Below are 23,745 nucleotides of genomic sequence, written 5' to 3' on the forward strand. Positions count from 1 at the left end.
GAGTTGTATTTGTTTCTGTATCATGTGGTTATGGATAACCCTAGCAAGTTTCCTCATAGAGATGCAGAGGCCCCACTTATTTATAAAAATGTACAGAATAGTGAAGTAAAAAAAATACAATTTTAGGGTAAAACAGTTTAAAGATGATTTTTGGAAGGTATTTGTTTTAGAATCAAGAACAAGTTGATTATTTGAAATGAAAAGATTGAGAAACCCTTGACCAAACTAACCAAAAGAAAGACAGAAGACCCAAATTAATAAAATTAGAGATGAAAGGAGAATATTAATATATAATATACATAATATAATATAGACACTGATGGACTTCATAACTCATTAGCTCTTATTCTGAAGGCATATATTCCACATAATTGGAAAATCTAAAAGAAATATATGAACTTCTAGATACATATGACCTATCCAAATTAAGCCAAATTAAACAGATCTATAACAACCAGTAATAATCTTCTAGTGGAGGAATATCTCAGGGTTAAGAGCATGTACTTCTCTTGTAGAGGACCAAGTTGGCTCCCCAGGACCCATGTTTGTTGCTTCACAAATACCTGTAACTCTAGCTTCAGGAGAATCCAACTCTGTGAGCACACACATGTGCACACATGCACACATACACAATTTAAAACACATACACACACACACACACACACACACACACACACACACTTAAAAATGTGCCTGAGAGGTGGCTCAGTGATTAAGAGTAGTTGCCCCACACAGCCAAAGCAACCCAAAGCAAAAATAATACTACTGGATTTTAAATTACAATACAGAGTCATAGAAATAAAACCAGCTTTTGTGGCGCAAAATCAGACACATCAATCAGGGCAATAGAGTAGAGGATCCAGGCACAAGGCCATATAGCCCACCTGATATTTGACATAGATGCTAAAATAAATATTAAAGAAAAGACAGCATCTACAACAAATAGTGCTAGGAAAACTGGATACCTACAGTTAAAAGAATGAAATACTTAATTTTTACCCTGCATTAAATTCACCTCAAAATGGAACAAGGACCTCCACCTAAGACATGAAACTCTGGATCTATTAAAGGAAAAGGTATGAAACACACTTCCAGGTATAGACGGACACAGGCTGAATCTGAATAGGACACTGATTGCTCAGGACAAAAGACGGATAATCAGCAAATGGGACCTCATAAAATTGAAAAGCTGTTGCCCAGCAAAGGAAACTGTCAATCACATGAAGAGACAGCCTATAGAGCGGAGCAAGAAATTTTCCACTTATATATTTGACAGAGGGATCTAGAATGTGCAACGAACTCAAGAAACTAAATACCAAGAAAACAGCACAATAAAATATGGGCCAAGTCGGGAAACATGCATTATAAAATAAGATGTCAGTGCAGGCGGAAAATACACCTCTACACGCCATTGACCGGGGAAACCTCAGAGGCATCCAAGACAATTAGCAATTTTGCTATTGCTCTGAGTTGCACACTATTACTAGACGGTAAGATGCTATTGCAGAGGACAGTTCTTGTTTTGATACGGGGCAGAGAGCTATCGACCTCAACTAACCAGTAAACCCTCTTCCCATGACAGTGTCAGAAGATGGTATGCAGTCTGCCTGTCGAGTGATACAACCAATGATCCCGTGGCATGCTCTAGCACTCACCTTCCTCTGGCACACTATGTCTACTGGTGTAGACGTGGTGTGATGAATATTTGGGTAATAAAACAATTTTTGATTGGATATGAGGCCTGGTCTCCAGGAAGGATTTCATGCCTGGATCTATACGTTGATCAATATCTTATCACTGGGAAGAGTCTATGGCCCTGTGGGACTGTTGTTTTCATAAATGGCCATACTGTGAAACTGCCCTGTAATGGTTATGTTTAAGCTCACAGAGTGTCTTGCTCTTAGTGTTGGCCAGAGAAGCTTCATTTTGAGTGGGTAATGGTAATGCAGACTCATAACAGAATAAGTGACTGCTGAGTGCTTGGCCCTAAATGGGACATCTGTATTGGCCTCATTCCCAAGGCTCAGAGATCATCCCAGAAGATAGGAAGTGTGCAGGGAAATGCTGGCTCCTGGACATGACTTGGTCATTGAGATAATGGAATTGCTGTGGCTATGATGTCTTGTATAAGACCTGCACAGGATTAAGCCAACAGGATCTGCCAACATTTTAGCGGTTAGCATTAATTGTAATCAGTAGGGTACATAAAACACAGACTACATGAAAGTAGGAGGGGGATGTGTTGGAAAATGTTCATGGGAGTGGAAGGGGGAACTTGGAGATGTGTGGGATCAAAATACCGTGTGTGTGTGTGTGTGTGTGTGTGTGTGTGTGTGTGCGTGCGTGCGTGCGTGCGCGCGCGTATGTGTACATGTATCTCCCTATATTTGTGTAAATATGAAATTTAAGATAATAAATAAAAGATGCTCTAAAATTATTATTTTCACCTTATGTTGTATTTGCAGGTCTGGGTGTGTCACGGAGTGTGGAGGTTCAGAGATAATGTTTGGGAGTAGTTCCGGTTCTTTCCTTCCATTTTGTGGAGTCAAGGCTTCTCTTGTTACTCCTTCTTCCCATTCCACACCGGATGGCTCGTGAGCTTCAGTGTGATTCTCTTGTCTCTGCCTTGCATCTCAGCAGGAGTGCTGGGATTACACATGTGAGCCATTGTATCTAGCTTTCTGTGGTTTTTAGAGATTGAAATCAGGTTGGTAAGCTAGTGCAGCCAGCGCTTTTCCTGCCGAGCTATCTGATCAGACTGAAGATAATTTTATTTTAAAAGGCTAAGTCTACCCAAGGTAAATACAGTGTAACCTGGAGAAGATTTGAATGATGGTCCTGATCCTGACCTTGTGCAAATAATTTCCTGTCACAAGCTTTGCTTTTCTCCTTTCTGAAGCACAGAGGCTTAACTGGATTATCTCTGAGATTCTTTTTAGCTATAGTGTTCTGTGGTGTATTCTTGTATGGGGATAGTTAAGCAATTTGAAAGTGTGATAATGCATTTGTCATAGATATATCATAATTTCTGTCTACCTGAAATGCCAATTTTATTAGAGTTCCTGATTTATAATGAAAGAAAAGAATCCAGGGACAGCATTAACCATTTCACCAAAAGGTATACAGATGATTTTAAGGCCAAAATGATGGTGGATGTTCACTGTGGTTGATTATAAATATCTCAATATTCCTCAATGCTTCTTCCATTGAAAATTAAGGACTGTGCTTTTTTAATGTTTGAGTCTCTGTGACTGCCTAGACACCACGAGGAAAGCAACGATGCTGTTTCTGGGCCTACAACACCACTACACAACTGTGAGGAAGCCCAAGCGTTCTCATGGAGAGGCCCATGTGTAAGAGAATAGGAACTCTAGCCAACAGCTCTGACTAAGCCCTGATTTCCCGACAATGTGCATAAGTCACTGAGAAAAATGGATCTTTAATACCAGATGAGCTCTGCTGGCTGGCACATGTAGAGCAGAGCTGTCTTCACCAACCACTGCTCGAATGTCAGATTGACAGGGGAAAAATGGCTATTTTTAGCTGTTACCTTTATTTGTAACATAGAACTGCTAACATATGAGATGGACACTTTCTTGGCAGTAATCATGTAAACTAAGTTCCATTGGTAGCAAGCTCTGCTACCATGACCTACACAGTATTCCACAAAATCAGATTCCGTGATTATTTTCCTACCTGTTGCATGCAATTTATGAAGAAATTAGCACTGAGGAAATATTTTATAAGGAGTCCCAACTAAAACATCAACAAAAGCCTTAGAAAATGCAGCTTTCACAGAGCCCCAGAGGCATTCAGATTTAGAACTACAGTGCGAGCTGATCAACCTCAGATCCCCAGACCTTCTGCTTCCTGAAGGGTGTTTTCACCAGATAACCAATAGAGTGGAAAGGACTGCCACATGTTGGAGGCTTGCCACTACATATAGCTAAGGCTATATAGTAAGAGCTTGTCTCTAAGAAAACAACAACAACAACAACAACAACAACAACAACAACAACAACAACAACAACAACAGCGGCAGCAGCAGCAGCAGCAGCAACAACAAGGTAAAAGTTAAAAATAAATATAAAAGAAGAAAAATGTGTCCGTCAATAGGATTTCAATGTTTCATGATTTTCTTATGTGTAGCTCACACTAAAAAGCTCTTGTGAGTAGGTGAGGTAGCTCAAGTCTACCTCCCAGCAGGCAGAAAGATTGGTCCAGCCTGAGTTTCATAGGGAAATTCTTTCTCTAAAACAAAATATAAGAAAACATTTAAAAGAGAGCCTGTTAGTGACATGCAGGAATGATATACTGAGGTACAGGTTGGTTCGGTCCTCTGTAGCCATAAGCCTGGGACATGGACTTGGATGGATTCATGACCTCCTCTGTCCCAGTGCACCCAGTTTCCAACCCTGGAAGAGATTAGTTAGGGTAGCTTTGGCTTCAGTGTCTCTCACCACACCCAAAAATGGCTGCCAGGATTCCTGGGAGATTGGTGATTAGGACAAAAGGAAGGATGCTGGATTGGAGGGGATCGTGTCCCTCAGAAGGGAGCGGGGGGCTATGCGGTGTATTCTCTTCTGGTGCTGATGCTGGAGAGACAAACCTTCCCAGTGTAGAGATGATTTTGCCAGGGATCTGAGAAAGAACATTAATGAATCCCCGGAACATTGTCATCAAACATTGACTGTATGGGAAGAAACTCACCAGGCAGGTCAGGACCATCTCTGTCCACACTCTCAAGCCTAGGTTCACTGAAAGGAAGCTCTGGACTCAAAGTGACATCCTGAGGAGTGAATATAGAAAGGCAGCGGCTGAGAACGGATGATTCTCTGTGTATGAGAAGAGTTATACTTGTATTTGTAATACTGTTAGTCAAATTTAAGCGAAGGATTTTGTTGTTAGCATGATTTTTCTATGGAACTATATCTTGAAAGGACCACACAGCCTGGCCTGGCAATCTATTTCCTGATCTCTTGTTTCACGGCTGACTGGTCTTGCTGGACAGAACTAATTAATAACGGAAATACTTTGGATTGTGTCAGTCACGGTTTAACTTATAATTCTTTCATTTTGGGCGAGCATGGAGCTTACGTGGAATCCCTACTTATGCACACTCCAGTGAAAACTTGTAGAACTCTGTCATTGACAGGGCTTTAAGTTGAATACCAAACTAACTGCTGTATTGATTACTTTCAGTTTCTAAGATGCTAATTTGCATTTACCACCTCCCATAAATAAAAATTTAGGTAAGCTCTTAGGAATTAAAAGTAAATTTAAAAGGGAATTTCTGAGAAGCAAAGTTAAATATTATGTATTGTGTTTTGCTTTAACTGTTCACTTTAGTTCATAAAAATGTGTTTTATCTGCCTGGATAAAGGCACTAGCCTGTTTTATCAGCAGGAAAAGGCACTGGCCGCTAAGCCTGGTGGCCTGAGTGCAATCCTGGGAACCACGTAATGAAAAGGAGAACCAACTTCTGCAAATTGGCCCCTGACCTCCAAACGCATACCATGCCATGCCTGTGTCTCCTGTTCCTCTTCAAATAAATGCTTGAATGTACAAAATAAAATTTAAAATGTGCTTTATTAAACAGAGTACAACCTGACTCAAAATGGAGCATAGGTACCTAAATCTAAGGGAACTGCATTTTAGAATATTTGAAATGTAATTTGAATTAATTTCTGTTAACACAGTTCTTGGAAGTGGGCTTTCAATTGCAGCCCTAAAAGCATAAAATACTTAATATTTAACATTACAAAGAGTGTGTTTTTCTACTCAGTCTATAAAGCTGATTATTTGATGGGAAGGTCTTAAACAGAAGGACACAAAACTTACCTCTGTGACATCAGTAAGGGGCTTGGGCAGCTCTGATTGGGTGACAGGTCTGAAGAGTGGCTCAGTAACTTCTGGGGTGAGAAAAAAAAATCACAAGGCTAAAATAGTTCTCTTTTCTTTTTGATTTAGGTAACAAAACAGCTAAGGTTCCAAAATGTGGTAATAGTGAATTCCTAAGGAGTAGTGTTACAAATCACTAAGATACTGAAGTTCCAGACTAATGGTTCCTAATCTGAATAATGCACCGAAGGAAGATTATAGGGTTGCATCTTGCATGCTTATGTGATGAGAATCACTAAGAACAGGTCGAGGTGGCAGGGGAGGTTGCTAATGAGTTTAACAAACAGTGTAAGGAGGCAGAAGGAATAAATACTAGAATTATGTCGCTCAGTGGGGTGATTATAGTTAATGATAATGTATTGTCTATTTCATAATTGCTATACGAGAAGTTTTAAATGCTCTCATCATAAAGAAATGATAGTGAATGAGGTGATAGATACAATAATTACACTGCTTTGATCATTGTGTGATATGCATGTATCCAATCATAACATCATATCTCATGAATATGCTTATTATGTGCCAATTAAATAATAAGAACAATTACAAAAGGATAGTAGTTTAAAAATTTTTAGGGTTCCCAGACTCAGTCTACGGATTTGGATCAAGTAGTAAGGCTGGTAGGCTAGGCCAATGGGACCTAAAAATATGGCTTAGCTTGCAAAGAAAGAAAGAAAGAAATGGTTAATATTAACACTGTAAGGTATGAGTATCTATGGAAACTCCATACTACCTCCTGGTTCTCAGAAAGCTTAACAAAGACATAAACCTAAAATGATAAACGATGAGTCTGAAGTTGTTCACTTGTGGCTTCAGTAGCTTCATAGCCCTCCTCCCCATCAATTTCCAGAGATGATGCTTTGCTGATCTAAATCAGATAACAGAACTGCCAGAGAATGATAGTTTCATGCCATCCTGTGCTGAAATGGCATTTCTATTGGTTGGTGATCTATTATACTATCTATGTGCGATGCCTGTGAGTTCTAGACTCCTGGGTCCCCCACAGTATCCTCTTGGGGTCATGAGCACATCAGATTATCTTGTTTACTTCTTTGGATCCCTTTGAAGATTGACTTATACAGATTGAATCATTGCTCCTAACCCTCTCTTGGGTGTGTTGTCTAGAGGTAGCAATGAGGTCATGCTGCTTCTAGCCTTATGAGGCTGTTCCATGCCTTTGAGTAAGGAAAAACTTTCATGGACAGTCTCTCACTCTTTTTAAATTAGCCTTATTTGAATATGCCATCTGTTTCCTTATAAAGCCTGACAAGTTTACTGGATGAGAAGATATGTGTAAGCTACACCAGGCTAATGGGACTGTTCACGAGTTCTTCTGTCTGTCTAGACCCTTCTGGCTGAACATAGTTGACCTGACTGAACTGAAACTACTGGATTCTTCCAGACTTATCTTTGGTGCAGAATGATCACCAAGGGCTGATGAAATAGAATGCAGGAGGGTGTGAGGGGAGCCAGAAATAGTGCCATCCGTGATGTGCCTGTCAGTAAGGGTGACTTTACAAGGCCCAAGTTAAAATGACAACTCATCCTAAAATCATACTTACGAGCCTCTCTGTCAGAATTCACTGAAACTTGGAACTATGGCATCACCAACTTACCATCACTGAATGGAACTGTCCCTCCTACCAAGGGCTGGTCTCCATCTAGTAGTCGTATGATGAGTTTTTTGAGGTCTGCAGCTGTGAGGTAGGCTTCTGGTTGTTTGTCTTCTATGGCTCCGTGATGGATTCTTTCACGTTCAATTTTGTTGGAATCGAGAGACAGGAGATCACTCTCAGGGCCTTTTGATTCTGCATGGTCCCTCTTAAAGATGGCCATGAGTTGTATTTCTGTGGAGCTTGAACTGTGGAGAGAAGAGGACATGTTCTATCCAAAGCAATTGTGAGAAGACTAGAGAGTTTCTGTGTTGCTATAAATGTTCAGCATAGTTTATCTTCTTTTCTGATAGGCTCTTAAAGCATATCCAACTTAGTTCATTTCAATATTTGCCAGAAATTTAATATATGGACAAATAACTTGTTCTAAAGTAGAATGTCAGCCTGGGGATTAAGTCTAGTTTGAGGAGGGATTGTGAACTGGGTCCATACATATTTACATTTAAAAAAGGTGTTATCCATTGTTAATCGATCAATGCTTTTGGTACTCTTAAAAGTCATGAAGTGTCAGTCAGAAAGAGAAATGAATTGGCACTTTTTCTACAAGATACCTCCTTTAAGGTCTAAGGACTAGCATGCAGGATATAGTACAATAGTCTATGTATGCCACCACCAAGTGAAACTTCGGTTCCTAAGGCCTTTTTTCTTCCATTCTTTTCTGCAAAGTATTTTTAAAATTAAAGACCTTTAAATGAAATAGAGCAAGGAAATAAAATAAGATCTGAGAAAAGGGAAGGAAGGCAGTACACGGTACATGATTAACTGTATTTTTCTACTCTATTTATTAACACAAATCTCAAACAAGATTCTTTACAGTTATGTCCTTGAGAATCAAGTGTTACCTTTTGTTTTCTGCCATAAATCTACACAGGGAGAAGCAGAAATGTTTTTAAAGGCCTCAGGAACTGATAATGTGTATTCCTGGCAGTTCTTCAGACCACATAATCAGTCAGAGGCTACAGTTCATTATTTCACTAGTCAATTGTGGGAGCCAAAGCCAGATTCTCATTACTGAGCTCTCCCAGGTATAGTGGGTCCTTTTCCCACCTCAAACTGACCTTGGGGCTGAGGAGCAAATTAGTTTCTCTCCCTCAATCTAGACCTCAGTTGGTTCCACTCAGGAGTCTTTGGCCAGCCAGCCCATCTCCCATTGTAAACATACAAGACATACTTAAATCATGCTGTGTACATAACATACCCATAGTCCCACATGTTTTCTAATGAGACCTTCAGGTTTTTATAGAAGGCATCTCAGATGGTCATTGTTTGCCTGCTAATAGCACATGATTTGGCTAGAGATATTTTCTAAATGACTCAATGAAAATTAATTCCATTTAAATAATATACTGAAAATCATTGGCTTATTCAAGACATTACGTGTGAAAATTATTTTTAAAGACTCAGTTTAGCCCTTAGCAGAGGGAAGCATACAGTATTTCAAAACATAAAAAAAAATAATCAAAATTACCCATCCTCTTCTTTCTTTGGTCTTCATTTCACCACATACCATGAAAACATGCAAGGGAGAAAGAATTTTGGTGAGATTTATTGAATTTGTCAGTGTATTATTTCATACACAAAAATGCTTTTACATTGTCCTTCCTGTTTGTCCAGAACTTTTGAGAAACATACAAACTGCCATCAGAAATTTGGATGGCACCTTTAAGAATCCTGAGTCTCAGGATGTAAACGTCATTAAATATGGTTTGTACATAACATAAATATGATCAGAATTTGAGCCTTCGTTCAAAGCTGCCTGCATTTATTATCTTCTTTTAAAACCTGGTTTCCTCAAAAAAGGATGCAAATAAATGCTATGTATCTTTTATTTGAGCAGCCATTGCCAGGATGTTTTTAAAAAGTACTTTGCAGAGAGATTCTCTTCCTCCTGGATGTCATTAAGGGACTCGTTTATCCTCAGAGGTAACATCTCTGAGGCTGGCCCCTAGAACCAGTGTTTTGCTGATTTCTCTTTGAATCGCTTTAATCAGTTGAGGGATTGATTCCACTCACAATGAAAATTTGCAAGAAAAACATCTGTTTATCGAGTGGGTGATATGTACCCAGTAGTTTATGTGTATTTTCATTTAAGTTTTAGAACCACAGAATCCTCATTTTATAGGAACTACAAAGGTATACACAGAGGGAGACAGACTCCGTTGGGACCAGCTGAGGCAAGATTTGAACTTTGGGTTTTCTTCCCACAACCTTGGTTTTATTTTGTTACCCCACCCCGTAGTGTGTGCCTTAGAAAGACACTTTGATTACTGAAATTACAGACACATTTTAGAAATTAGTTTAAAATTTATATTTGGTATTCTCTCCTTATATTTCAAATGACAGTTGCTGATGAAGACAGTCTATATACGGGATGGGATTAGCATCGCTGGTATTTCTTCTTGGATTATAAATTCATTTTACTTTTTTTGCCCTGATATAACATGACCACAATGGAATGCTACAGACTGGTTCCTACGTTCCTGCTGTGGATACAGAGAACCTGCTGTCCTTCTAACTGGCACTGTGAGAGGAGAGCTTCTCTACCAGACATTCATCCAGGTCCCGCCTCTAGCTTCTTTGTAGTTTGTAACCCTCTGAAGCCAAGGGGAGTGGCCATGCTTCCTGGACCAGAACCTTATTCTTGCCAATTAAAGATTGGCTTGTTGACATGTGCTTGCATAAGCAAATGGAAATCTTAAACAAGAATTATTTATTATCACAATCAAGTCATGGAGCATATTAACTAGCATGAAAGATTTTTCCTGCCACTTTGTGATCTCTCCCTTTCACACCCTGCTCCACTATCTCTGAGAAACTACTGATGTGTTTTCTGTCACTGTGGACGAGTTTGTGTTTTCTGGAATTCAATATAAATAGAACATAATGCACCCTCGTCTGTTCTTTCCCTCAGCATAGTTATTTAGAGGTGCTTTCCTGTTGTCACATATGTCAAAAGTGTGATTTCTTTGTCAAGTGTCTATATTGAGAACATTCCAGAATTGTCTATCGTTCTGTGGATGGACAGTTAGTCTGTTCCCATGTGTCGGCTCTTACAGATAAAGATGCTATGTACATTTTTGCAGCAGCCTGAAGAATACACTCTACCACTAGATTGAGGAATTATTAATCGCTTCCCACACTTGCCCTAAAGAGTGAAGCAAGACTCAAAACGGTGCTTTAATTGCTAATACTTAAAATTGTATTAATCATAGAGTCCTAATTAATTTTCAGTTTGTGCTGAGAGAATCGGATGAAGCCGTTCCTATCAAGCAATTTAGGAAGTTATAAATAAGCTTCTCTGCAAATGAGACAAAAGAAAGGCAATGTGTGTGACTGATAGGGGATGAATCGTCTGTGGGCATCTGGATCCACAGCAAAAGTAATGTCCTTCATAGTAAGTTTATTCCAGAGCATCTCCAGCATTGGTATCAATGACAAAATATTTGTGGGGCTCACGAGCACATGGCTTACTGAATTAATTGGCCCACATACTTTACAGTGGTTTGAAGTCCTCATGACCAGAGGAAGATCATTGGCAGAATGTGACTGAACTTATTTTGTAAGCATAGTGGGTAGAAGTAGGAATGAATCTTTACAAACATGTGGGAAAGATTCAGTTTCCAGCCATGCCTCTTTAAGAGTTTTTCCCTGAAAAATTTCACTGCCTAACATTGTGATTTTCCTCTCAAGCCGATTTTCTTACAATTAGATTTTCATTTGTCGCAGGGAGACGATGACACACATTTAATCACTCACCAGGAGAAGCCTTTCCATCATTTCCTGAAGCCGTAGATTAAAAATTTGTTCTTTAACTGTAGTACTTTATCCAGAAGACTTTGCCATCTATGTAAACTAGGGGCCCATCACCTCTGATTATCCTCTCATCTGTCTGACTTCGAGTTGAATACCGCAGAGCAGGCTTCTTGACACAAAGCAGAATGAGTTTGCTTTGGTAAATATTAGTTTTCTATGAATCAGAGAGGCTTGGCAGCCCTGGGAGACACAGCTGGTCACGTCTTCTAAGCCCTCTGTCCAGGCATAAGTTGCTCTTCCCAAGTTCTCCTCCGGCTCCAAGACCAGGTGGTGACAGAGCCAGGAAGACTTGGACAAGGCTTGCTCTTCGCAGGTCACTTCCTACCTCCCCAGGCATGGAAGTTCCTCCTGCTTTCAGCAGGGTTGCTATGTATCCCGCAACACTGAGTACCATTTAACCACCTGAGCTTGGCCATAAAGGCTTGAAATAAGGGGAACTTAAAAAAATGAAGCAAGGTTGGGGATTTAGCTCAGTGGTAGAGCGCTTGCCTAGCAAGTGCAAGGCCCTAGGTTCGGTCCCCAGCTCCGAAAAAACAAAAGAAAAAGAAAAAGAAATGTAAATAAGAAATACCCAAGTTAATAAAGATGGAGGGGAAAAAAATAGAAAACCGTCTTGTAATCAGGCATTCATTTAAAAAAAAAAATGAAGCAAACATTTATGTTTAAACCCATGAACCCGTGTTAGGGTGCCGTGAGCGAGGTGGCTACAGATGTGATCCCACCCTGCTTTTCCACAGCATTACTAATTAAGACTCTGCGTTTTGAGTAATACTGCATTGCTTTAGTCCATACAGTAGATAAAATAAGAAGAGAGGTTTAAGAAGTCTTGCTTTGACCCCCGTCGAGTCCATTCCTTCAGTTCCTCCATGGGTAAATCAGGTCCACCCGTGTCTCTCGGCTAATGTGATTTATGCCAATGGGGATGAGATTTCGCCTTGGAGAGAACACGAGGTGACCCCATACCAAGGCAGTTAATTGCTACTGCTTCTTGATGTGTCTTTTCTCTGGTGTTGTTTTCCAGAGAATTGCTAATGACATTGCCAAGGACGACCGGCAGATGCTCTGTAGAGGGCGATATTTCCAGCTCTTTGCGCAGCTTACAACAGATCCTGGATTGTCCATTAAGCCGCAGTTTCTCAGACTGAGTTAAACAACTGAGAGAAAGGGGGCCTTCTCGTCCTCTGGACATGGCTTTTAAAGGAAGCCACGGAAGTGATTTTCAAATTTGTTGTTTTAAATTTAAAGTTGAGAAGAGTCTAATTCTCTTACTTACCTAAATCCTAACACGCGGATTTCTCCGAATCCTGGAAGTTTCTTAAATATCTTTTGCAACTGCAGCGAGAAAGAAATGGATGAAATATTCTTTGGTCGTATTGGCTCAGATCTTAGGAAACAACAAACCTCCAAACACTTGTGACGAGTTAGTAGGGAGACAGGTGAAACAGAAAACTGAAACAACAAAACATGACAAACTCCCTCTGTTCACAGAGATTTCTGAAGCCTAGAGAGTATTGTGTTTATTAGCTGTAAAGCCATATATGAGCAGTTCTGAGATGCTTTAAAAGTTATGTCAGATAAAATATGAAATACTTTAAGATGGTTTTTGGTGGGAACCTTTTTTTTAATTCTTTTTTTTTTCATTCACTAATTTATCTATTCACTGTACATCCCAATCAAGGCCCCCTCTCTGGTCCCTCCCTCACACAGCCCCTCCCTCACCCTCCTTTTCCCTTCTCCTCTGAGAAGGAAGAGGCCCCTCCTGGGTATCACCTCATCCTGGTTCATCAAGTCACTGCAGGACTCTCTCACTGAGGCCCTGCAAGGAGGCTCAATTAGAGGAATGGGAACCACAGACAAGCAATAGATTCAGGGACAGTCTGGCAGGAACTTTTTTTTATTTTTATTTTATTTTATTTTATTTTATTTTTTTTGGAGCTGGGGACCGAACCCAGGGCCTTGCGCTAGGAACTTTTTTTTTAAACTACAACATTTTTATTTGTGTAGAGTAGCATGCATTTTCTCTACGTAGCTAATAATAATGCAATGATGTTTTCTGAATTGAATTAGCGGATTTGGAAACTACAACAGTAAAGGTGTTACCAAATGCGAAATGCCTGATCAATTAGATTCCTTCTTAGACTTGCAAGGGTTTCCCAAATTTTCTTAATTTGTACTTGTTAATGAGGCCTGCGATCAAGATCACTTCCCTGGCTCCTCCCCGGCCTCACAGACCCATTTTTGCCCCCATTTTTGCCCCCATTTTTGCCCCCTGTGGTTCCACAGGAGTGGGCGGTTCTCTCCAAGTCTTCTTTCACAGCAGGAGTTTTGGCTTACTCCTCTTTTTCTCTCACTGATCAGTTTCCTTTGCTCCACCAAATTCTTGTTTTTAGCCTTTAAGTGTGAAGACCTTGAAAATTCACAGCCCAGCCTTCTGTCCTTGCTCCTTCTTATTCTATAACCAGCCCACACGGTCCATACCAGCTTTCCTACAAGACAAGCAAGTCTGAGAGGGAGGCACAGCCGGTTAGTAGAGGAACTTGAATAGGATAATAGAAAGACAAGTGGGGCTGGATTTGTCCTTCTCCCTGTCCCGCTGATCCCTCACTCCCGTAAGGAATTCTGATTTTCTCCCACCGTGTCAGCGATCTCAGACCCACTCTTGAGTTCTCCACACAAGTATCATTTCCTTCCTTAAACCTGCATTATTTTCTGACTTCCAAGTGTCAGGAAAGAAATCCTAGGATACCCAGACACCTCCTTTCTTTGGCTGTCATCAGGGTTACTAAGTTTTGTTCAAATCCCATGCCATTTGATTTTTCCACAGTATCGTTGCCATAGTAGCCTTGCTAACCTCCCGTGCTGTGCTGCACCGTTGAATTGAGTCAGTGCCCATCCCCCCATGGTGTGTGTGTGTGTGTGTGTGTGTGTGTGTGTGTGTGTGTGTGTGCGCGCGCGCGCGCATGCGTGTGTGTGTGTGTGTGTGTGCGCGCGCGCGCATGCGTGTGTGTGTGTGTGTGTGCGCGCGCGCGCGCATGCGTGTGTGTGTGTGTGTGTGTGTGTGTGTGTGTGTGTGTGTGTGCGCGCGCGTGCGCGCTGGGGTGCAGATGGAGAGCAAGAGTTTAATCCTCTGTTTCTTCCCCTCCTCTTCTTGGAATGTGTGTTATAAATTATTTTTTTTAAGTTCCATGTTGTTGCTTTTCATCCAAAAATCCTCAGACTGGCCGGACCACACTGCCTGAGGAATGGGTCCAGTTCTTCAGGAAGTCACTAAACACTCTCCTGACTCTGTGCCACCTCTGCCTTACTGTTCACACTTTGTGGTGGGTAGAATGAGAATGGCCCCCACAGGCTCATGAGTTCGAATGCTTGGTCTGCAGCTGGTGGACTGTTTAGGCAGGATTAGGAGGTGTGGCTTTGTCAGAGGAAATGTGCCTTTTTTTCTCGGAGTTATTTCACTGGAGGTGGACTTTGAGGTTTCAAAAGCCCAAATGGCACCTCCCGCTACCCCTTGCCCTCCCCCTCCTACTCCCCCTCCCCCTCCTCTTCCTCTTCCTCCTCCCCGGTCCCGCCCCTCTCTCTCTCTCCTTGCTGCCAGTGAATAAGATGAAAGCTCTCAACTGTTGCCCCAGCCCCATGCTTCCACTCTCCCTGCCGCCATCTTGCCACGCCCAACACCACGACGGTCATGGAATCATTCTCTGAAACTGTAAGTGAGTCTGCAATGAAATTTTTTTTCATAAGTTGCCTTTGTTGTGGTGTCTCTTCACAGAAATAGAAAAGTCAGACGCACTTCTTTCTGCCATTATCCCACTGACCAGTAGCTGATAGTTGGCCTCCCAGTGAACCCAAGCTGACCTCTGTCCTTCCCCATTTATAACATGCATCTGTTTTTCTTTTCTTTTCTTTTCTTTTCTTTTCTTTTCTTCTCTTCTCTTCTCTTCTCTTCTCTTCTCTTCTCTTCTCTTCTCTTTTCTTTTCCTCCCCCTCTCTCTTTCTCCCTCCCTCCCTCCCTCCCTCCCTCCCTCCCTCCCTTCCTTCCTTCCTTCCTTCCTTCCTTCCTTCCTTCCTTCCTTCCTTCCTTCCTTCCTTCCTTTTTTTGCTCCAGAGCCCCGTGGATTTTTCCCTCTTGGCCCGCAACGCTCAGTGACTGCTCCCACTGAACCTTTCTCTACTGAAAAGTGAGCACTCCAGACTCGGCTTCAGATCGAAGCTTTTCTCTGCCAAGGCACATCTTTTAAGCGTGTCACCTAAGCTCTAGGAGGTGCGTGCCCTTCGGCCTACGGATGGCATCTTCTTTATTCGTTTATCTCCTTTGCTTTTGGAATATACCACATTGTCACTCACATAGAAGGACTAAAAAATATTGCTTGATGAGTTGAGTTCATCTCTTCATTCTCCAAGCTCATCGCCACTGCATCTAAAAGTCACTGCCATTTTGTATCTCCAGCGTCAGGCACTGGACCTGTGACCTGTAGACAGATTGTTCCCAATCTCTTCTGGGGCTTTGGGCTGCAATCATGGAAAAAAATTTTTTTTCCGGCAGACTGATTTACCTTTTAATTATATTTTCTTATGCCGATATTAAAAATAGTTTTCATTTCCTGAACCTATAGGAACTCTGGTGATAAAAGTATCTTATTCTGGGTGGTAAGGAGATACTGTGCAGGGCTGGGCTTAAATATTGGTGCTATTACTTTCTAGCTGCAAACTCCAGGGTTTATTGCTTAAACTCTGGATTGTAGTCTCTTGATCAAAATGGGACACTGATGTCCACACCTCAGGGTACCAGTAAGGACTGATAAACAAGTAACTGTGCCTGACAGACAGTCAGGGACTCTTATAATTTATCTATCTATCTATCTATCTATCTATCTATCTATCTATCTATCTATCTATCTATCTATCTACTTTCCCCTTGGGTTACTAGCTCCCCTCCCTGAGAGTCCCAATTTCCCCCACAGCATGGATTCTCCAAGGACAAACCCAGCTTTTAGATAGTTTTAAAAACGCAGGGGAGGTAGAATGAGGGTCCCTCCTGTGGTTTATGGGTGCTGGGGCTGGGGAGGAGGCCTAGGGAAATAAATTTGTGTACCTGTAATGAGCTTAACGGAGAAGAACCAGGGGAAAGGTAGGCCAGGTTTGACAGACCTGGGCTTTATTAGGGAGCCTACAGGAAAGTCCTTGTAAATAGTTCAGGCCTGCTGTGGTGTCCTGTGGGAAGAGCTGTGGATATCCAGTGAAATTAGGGTGTGAAGGCTCAACAGTGTGCTGCCGTGTTTGCAGCAGGTTGTAATGGACTGAAGTATTCTCTTTACAGAGACCCTAGCCTACTGTGCAAGCATCAGGGAAGCATAGAAGCACCTCCATGGAAGTTGCCCTTGCTGTGCCTGGGAGGGCTGTCCTCGTCCCCTCTAGGAGCATGTCACAACACAGGCTTTAATGCAGGGTTTTCTTTGTTCGCTTGTTTGTGTCCATGCCCTCTTTGTGAACCTGAGTTTGATTAAGAATCAGCTTTGCACCGGAGGGTGCATAGGGTGTCTAGGGACACGATGACAAAAGCCCTCAGTTAATTCTGCTAAGTAATGGGACCTTCCCATCATGCACCGCTAGCCACTAAATTGCTAATTAAGTGCCCACTTAACCTTATTAATAATACCAAACGCACAGGGGTCTCCCTGATTTTGCCAGAACGTATGTTAACGGGGCTGTACAAAGTGGCTACAGCTGAGTTTTCTTGAATGTTTGCACAGGAGAAAGCATTCAGACAACAACCAAGTGATTCCTTTTGACATTTGTATTAAATTGCTCATTAGGTTTATTGTGGAAATTAAATTACTGCAAAGCACTGTCCATTAATTCCTGATGAGGCCCAAGTGACTGTGCTAATACACGCTATGGGCGGGGCACACTGATTGGGTTTCTAATGCAGGCCTTGGAGTGGTCCTGCTCAGGGGGCAGGGAGCAGACAGGGGCTGCTCACAGGGGACAGGGCCTTAAGTAATGTTAGACTCAAGAAAGAACCTATAATGATGCTCTTTGGAACAAATCTGGACAAGACATAGACTTCTTTGCTCAGTCAGCTTTTAAAGGGCTAAAGGGTGACCTGAGGATATAGTTACCCCTTTTCCATAAACACGAATTTAGGGAACATAAGCATTGGGTAGTGATAAGGGTACAAGGCTTGACTACCTGGGTTGAGATCTTTTCTTTGCCAGGCAATGGCTGTGTCAGTTGGGAATGTTAATTTCCCCCTTGCACTTCAGTTTCCTTATGCACTAAAGAGGAAATGACACTTTACTCACTAGTTTTATGTCAATTTGACACAAGCCAGAGTCATCAGGGAAGAAGGAGCCTCAGTGGAGAAAGTAAGATTGAGCTGTAGGTAAGTAAGCTCATGGGTTATTTTCCTAACTAGTGATTGATGGGAGAGAGTTTAGCTCATTGTGCGTGATGCCATTCCTGGGCTGCTGGTTCTGGGTTCTATAGGAAAGTAGGGTGAGCAAGCCATAAGGAATGAGACAGTAAGCAGCATCCCTCTGTGGCTTCTGCATCAGAGTTCTGCTCTACTTGATTGAGTTCCTGTCCTGACTTCCTCCAGTGATGAAGAGAGAGTTAAGGTTAAGGTTCAGATTAAGGTTAGGTTTTGGGTTACAGTTAGATGGGGCCTAATAGTGTTCATTATTATGATGTTTTAGGTACTCATAGAGTTAACAAGTTAGGGAAGAGTCTATGGCCAGGTAGCAAAGGATCTCTGCTTCCCATAGTTTGAGAATTCAGTGCTCACTTCTCACCTCGAGAGGAGATGTAGGACATAAAACCTTCTTAACCTCCCACCCCTCGCATCATCATCAGAAAGTCAAATAATTACAAAGAATCACTTACATTAGCTTGAAAGAGAAGGATTCTGTAGTGTTCATGAACCATACACAGTACTTAGGCATGGATCATTAAGCAGAATGAACTAATGAAGGATTTGCTACTTGTTCCATTTGTTACTTAAAACACTCGTTAGCAAATCCTTGAAACAGGGTGATTTCAGAGCATATGGGCACCATGATAAGACCTGGCCTTCCTTTTGAGCTTTATCTCAGATCCATTCATTTCTCTCTCTGTCTTAGTTAAGGTTTTACTTTTGTGAACAGATACCATGACCAAGGCAACTCTTATAAGGACATTTAATTGGGGCTGGCTTTCAGGTTCAGAGGTTCATTCAGTTGTCATTAAGGCTGGAGCACGGCAACATCCAGGCATGCATGGGGGTGGGGGGTTGGGGGAGAAGCTAAGAGTTCTACATCTTCATCTGAAGACTACTAGCAGAATACTTGCTCCCAGACAGCTAGGGCACCCACACCCACAAGAGCACACCTATTCCAACAAGGCCACACCTTCAACAGTGCTACTCCCTGGGACAAGCATATACAAATCATCACATTCCACTCCCTGGCCCCATAGGCTTGTTCAAACACATGAGGGGAGGGCATATCTAGCCATAGCATATTAAAAAGTACATTTAGTCCAACTTCCAAGGTCCCCAAAATCTATAGTAGTATCAACAATGTTAAAGTCTCTTCTGAGATCCATCCAATAACTTAACTGTAAGCCCCAAATCAAGACAGGAAACCAGCTGGGTGAACTATAAACTCTGCATCTCCATGTCTGATACCAAAGCGGTTTTCAGATCTCCATCTCCTTTTTTATCTTTGCTGACTGCAACAAACTTCTTTCTCCTGTGCTGGTTCCACTCCCTGTTAGCAGCTAAAAGCCTATGGCTCTGGCATCTTGAAAATCTTGATGTCTTCAAGGCAGCTTCAATGTTACTGCTTCTTGTTTCAATGTCTGGGATCCACACATAATCTTCTGGGCTCCTCCCAAGGGCTGGTGTCACTTCTCCAGATCTGCCCTCTCTAGCGCTCTAAGCTCAGGTTGATCCATTCTACTTCCACTGCTATTCTTGGAGATCATCCCATGGTACTGGCATCTGTAATACTCTGGGGTCTTTCAGTGTAACAAGCTTCACCAATAGCCTCTTATAGGATCTCTACATGGTGCCAAGCCTCAACTTCTTTGCATGACACCTTCAGTCCTGGGCCATCAACTGCAACTGAGGCTGCATCTTCACCAATGGCCTTTCCTAGTCTCCCACAGTGCCAATCCTCAGCTGCTCTTCATAACCCTTTCAAAACCAGTACCACCTGGGTTACTCTTACACATTACCAAGTACAGCTGCAGTACAAGGTACAATCTTTGCTATCTCTGGAACACAGCTTCTTCGTGCTCTCACAGAAAACAATACTGAAAAGATTTCTTCTTAGTGATTCTGGTCTCTTCTTAATCACTGCTAATTTCTTAGCTCCAGCTAACCAGCATCACTTGTCCCAGTTGTCCCTTCTATTTTTCTTTCTAAAGCCAGAGCCAACTGACTCTGTAGTGTTCTGCTGCTTGCTGAGGCTGGAACATGGCCTCCTTACTCTATTACCAGCTCTCTGTTTTCTGACTCCCTCTCTGCATAAGCTTGGCTTTCCTGGAACTTGCTTTGTAGATTGACCTTGAACTCAGAGATCTACATGGCTCTGTCTGCTGTAATGCTGGGATTAAAGGATTGTACCACCATGCCTGGATTTAAACTTTTCTTCACCTAGAATCTACTTTGTCCCAGGCTGGTCTTGAACTCAGAGATCTGTTTGGCTTTACCTCCAAGGATTAAATGTACCACTCTGTCTAGATCTAAACTTAGCTAGGTTAGGAATCTTGCCCCAAAAGTCCTATTCAATTTGCTGTCTCCTATCCCATACAGCTCCCTTCTACTTCTTGATGCACCTTTAATATTTAAGCCATATATTTTATATTTTTCTTTCTAAGCTTGCTATGCTTGTTCAAAATGCTCTTCATGACACTTAACCGGAGAACAAAGCCTAGGCAGGGCATTTCTGGAGTTCCTTTATCAATGCAATTACTATAAATCTCTTTGTCTTAGCTTTATGTAGAATTTTCAGACAAGGGCAAAAAGCAACCATGTTCTTCATCAAAATCCCACCAAAGCAGTTTCTAGGCCATATACTGAAATTCTCCACTGAAACCTCTTGGGCAGGTCTGCATAGTTCAAATCACTCTCAGGAAGAAAGTCTTTTATATTCCTACTAGGGTAGCCCATTAAGCCCCACTTAAAGCATTCCACTGCTTTCCAAATCCAAAGTCTCCAAATCCAAAATCCACATTCTTCTAAACAAAAGCATGGCCAGGCCTATCATAGCAAGTAGTCCCTGGTACCATCTTCTTAGTTTGGGCTTTACTGAACAGACACCACCAAGGCAACTCTTAAAAGGACAATATTTAATTGGGGCTGGTTTACAGGTTCAGAGGTTTAGTCCATAATCATTAAGGCAGGAGCAGGGCAGGATCTAGGCAGGCACGGTGCAGGCAGAGCTGAGAGTTCTACATCTTCATCTGAAGGTTGCTGGGAAAATACTGACTTTCAGGCAGCTTGGATGAGGGTCTTAAAGCCCATGCCGACAGTGACTCACCTACTCCAACAAGGCCACACCTCCAAATAGTGCCACTCCCTGGGCCAAGCATATTCAAACCATGGCACTCTCTTTCACTTTAATTGACAGAAATACAAACTATTTGCAATTTTCCCTCACATAGTATTTGCTCATGATGACTTAACACATGCACATTTGTTCACTCCATGTATGCAACCCCCAGCAGACCACAGGAATGGTTTTAGCCAAGTCCAACTAAGTGAACCATTTTTTTTAATTGGGGTAACATACAGGAGTATATGTGATGGGTTAATTATAGGACTAGAAGCACCTCAAGGGCAGCTGCACCACCAGAAAGGCTACTCTCACAGTGGTGATGACTTAGGAGAGCCGCGCCCCTTGGAGCTCTTTGCAGGACTTGCAAGTAGCTTTACAGATCTGGAATCATCTCTCTTCACTCCACTCCAGAGGCCACCAATAGGCTGGGTGCCTCTGTGATGGACTCACTATACCTGGTATACATGTAGTTAACAACTCTGGTCACATCTGCAATCCTTTCTGTCTCCTTTTTCCTGTGCTCAACTGCTACTCTCAGCACCCATATGCTACACTCCACAAAGCAGTTGGATTTTTCCTGCGGAGAGTTAAGGAACCTTTCAGTTCAGACAAAGACCAAGAAGTATGATAATGCTCAATGATTGGCTTAACTCCTGCTCTAGTCATTGATGAATACTTTAATTATATTCACTTAATGTCATGAATTTAAATTGTATCAAATTGCAAAGGCAGCGTTGGTGGTGAAGTGGTAAACATAGATGCCTTTTGAATTGCAGAAGTAGAAATATTAGTAGGGGTCTAACACTATGAATTGAAAATTCATATTTCAATCAATTAGACTCTCTAGTTGCAGCCTAGGTGATAATTTTATATTAATCTTCTAAAATTTTAATGTTTTACTGATATATAATTGACATACAAAAAAGACAGAAGCATTTAATATACACCTTGATGGATTTTTGGAAAAGTATTTACTTACGAGTCATTACCATAATGGCAATTTGCATAGGTAGAATATTTGTGGCTTTTAGGTAAGTGAACTTAAAATGTATTCAAAATTAAAGATAATTAATAATTTAATGATTTAAACATAAATAACATTGACCAATGGAAAAGTTAGACTGGATAATTTGCACCAATATTTTGGAACTTAATGTAGTATTAGTTTTCCTTTCAGTGGTTAACAATAGATGCCTGGTCACAAGAAGTTGGAGCTAATAGCCAAAGGACACATAATACGCTGTTGCCTTCCAGATGGTGCCATGACTTGGGGTGTGGGTGCACAGGCTGGTCCACTCACCTGCAGTTGGGACTGTCCCACCAGTTCCTGGTAGTATGGGGATCTGGAGTTGGTGAGCTCTGCCTTGAACCTGTGGTTTGGCAGAGAGATGCTGAACTCCACTTTCTCCTCGGATGAGATTTCAGTCACGTGAGTAGGCTCTGGTTTACTTTCCTGGGTTAAAAACAACAACACAAAGGATCTATTCATGTAAACAGCACACAATCAGCAATATTATATAATATATGTTGCCATTGTATCATGAATTGGATGGTGAAGGTCCAAGTGGTTTTGGAGTAGAAGTCCTGTGATTAGTGAGTTGCCTCTGAATTGCAGTAAGAGGCACAAAGACAAAGTAGTGGAGCTCCATTGGGTTGGTTATTTACTTAAGTCAGAATCTCACTTTGTAGCTCAGGCTAGCCTTGGACTTGAGGCACTCCTCAAGTTATAACTTTCATTGTCCCCCAAATGATTATGAAACTTGCTACATACTTAAGTCCAGCCTTGAACTCTTCATCTTAGAAGTGAGGCGGTCCTCAACTTGTTTTTACTTATTTATTTGAGGCAAAGTCTCATGTTTGCCCAAGCTATTTTCAAACTTGCTCTATAGTTAAGTCTGGCCTTGAACTATTGGTCCAGCCTCGGCCCTTCAAGTGCTGGAATTACAAGCATACACTTCATTATCCAGTTTCAATATATTTTAAAACAACAAATAATAATTGTCTATATTTGTAGGGATAAAATGCAATGTTTTGATATATGTTTATTGTCTGAAGAGATTGTGTTAGGTTTATTAATATATTCAGCACATCAAATTAAAAACAACCTTTGAGTATATGATGAAAACATTAAAATCTGTCCTAGCAAGTTTGAGTATATAATGTGGTTTTACTTATTATGGTCAGCATTGTGTATCACGGCTCACCAAAGATGACTCCTTAGATATGACTGGAATCCGTGCTCTTTGGTTCAGCATTCACATTCTCCTCCTCTGGACTGTGGGGGTGGGGTGGGAATCTGTTCTATTTATAGTCCACATGAAAAAGATAGATGTTTTAAATTCCTCTCACCGAGTACCTCCAGAGACTCCCTATTACTTGTGGTTAAAGCCTAAAGTCCTTTTCTGTACTTTTAATGTTCTCCGTAGTCTTATTCCAATGTGCTTGAATAATTTTAGTTTCACTCTGCAGCCATGACTGCTTGATTAATCAGGTACTACACTGTCTGCTCGTCTCTTCCTGGTGAGTCTATTTAAGATGCTCCCACTTCTAGCAACAGTTCTCTCTCTCTCTCTCTCTCTCTCTCTCTCTCTTTCCTCTCATACACATTTTACCCATTCTATGTTTTGTCTGAAGTATTTTCTATTTGGAGTACAGAAATCTTTGCCTCTGCCTTCTTTAAACTACACGTTTCAACCTCTTGTTTGGTATCCACTTCTACACTCGCCTGCTACCCTCTCTCTATCTGCAAGCCTTGTTGGTCCACGCAATTCTCTACCGTACATAATCCTTAAAAGCAAAATCAAAGTGGTATTTATGCA

General features: G+C 41.5%; 1 protein-coding gene across 1 annotated transcript in view; it reads right to left on the reverse strand.

Annotated features, from left to right (window-relative positions):
• Impg1 (interphotoreceptor matrix proteoglycan 1) overlaps positions 1-23,745 on the reverse strand; it is a 146,353-nt gene that overhangs the window by 74,162 nt on the left and 48,446 nt on the right. The window contains 6 exon segments of the mRNA NM_023958.2: positions 4,711-4,789; positions 5,842-5,912; positions 7,518-7,762; positions 9,043-9,063; positions 12,661-12,719; positions 22,227-22,379. Coding sequence (NP_076448.2) covers positions 4,711-4,789; positions 5,842-5,912; positions 7,518-7,762; positions 9,043-9,063; positions 12,661-12,719; positions 22,227-22,379 — 628 coding nt within the window.

The sequence above is a fragment of the Rattus norvegicus genome, chromosome 8 (assembly GCF_021556685.1).
Source record: "Rattus norvegicus strain SHRSP/BbbUtx chromosome 8, alternate assembly SHRSP_T2T, whole genome shotgun sequence".
NCBI classification, from domain to species: domain Eukaryota; kingdom Metazoa; phylum Chordata; class Mammalia; order Rodentia; family Muridae; genus Rattus; species Rattus norvegicus.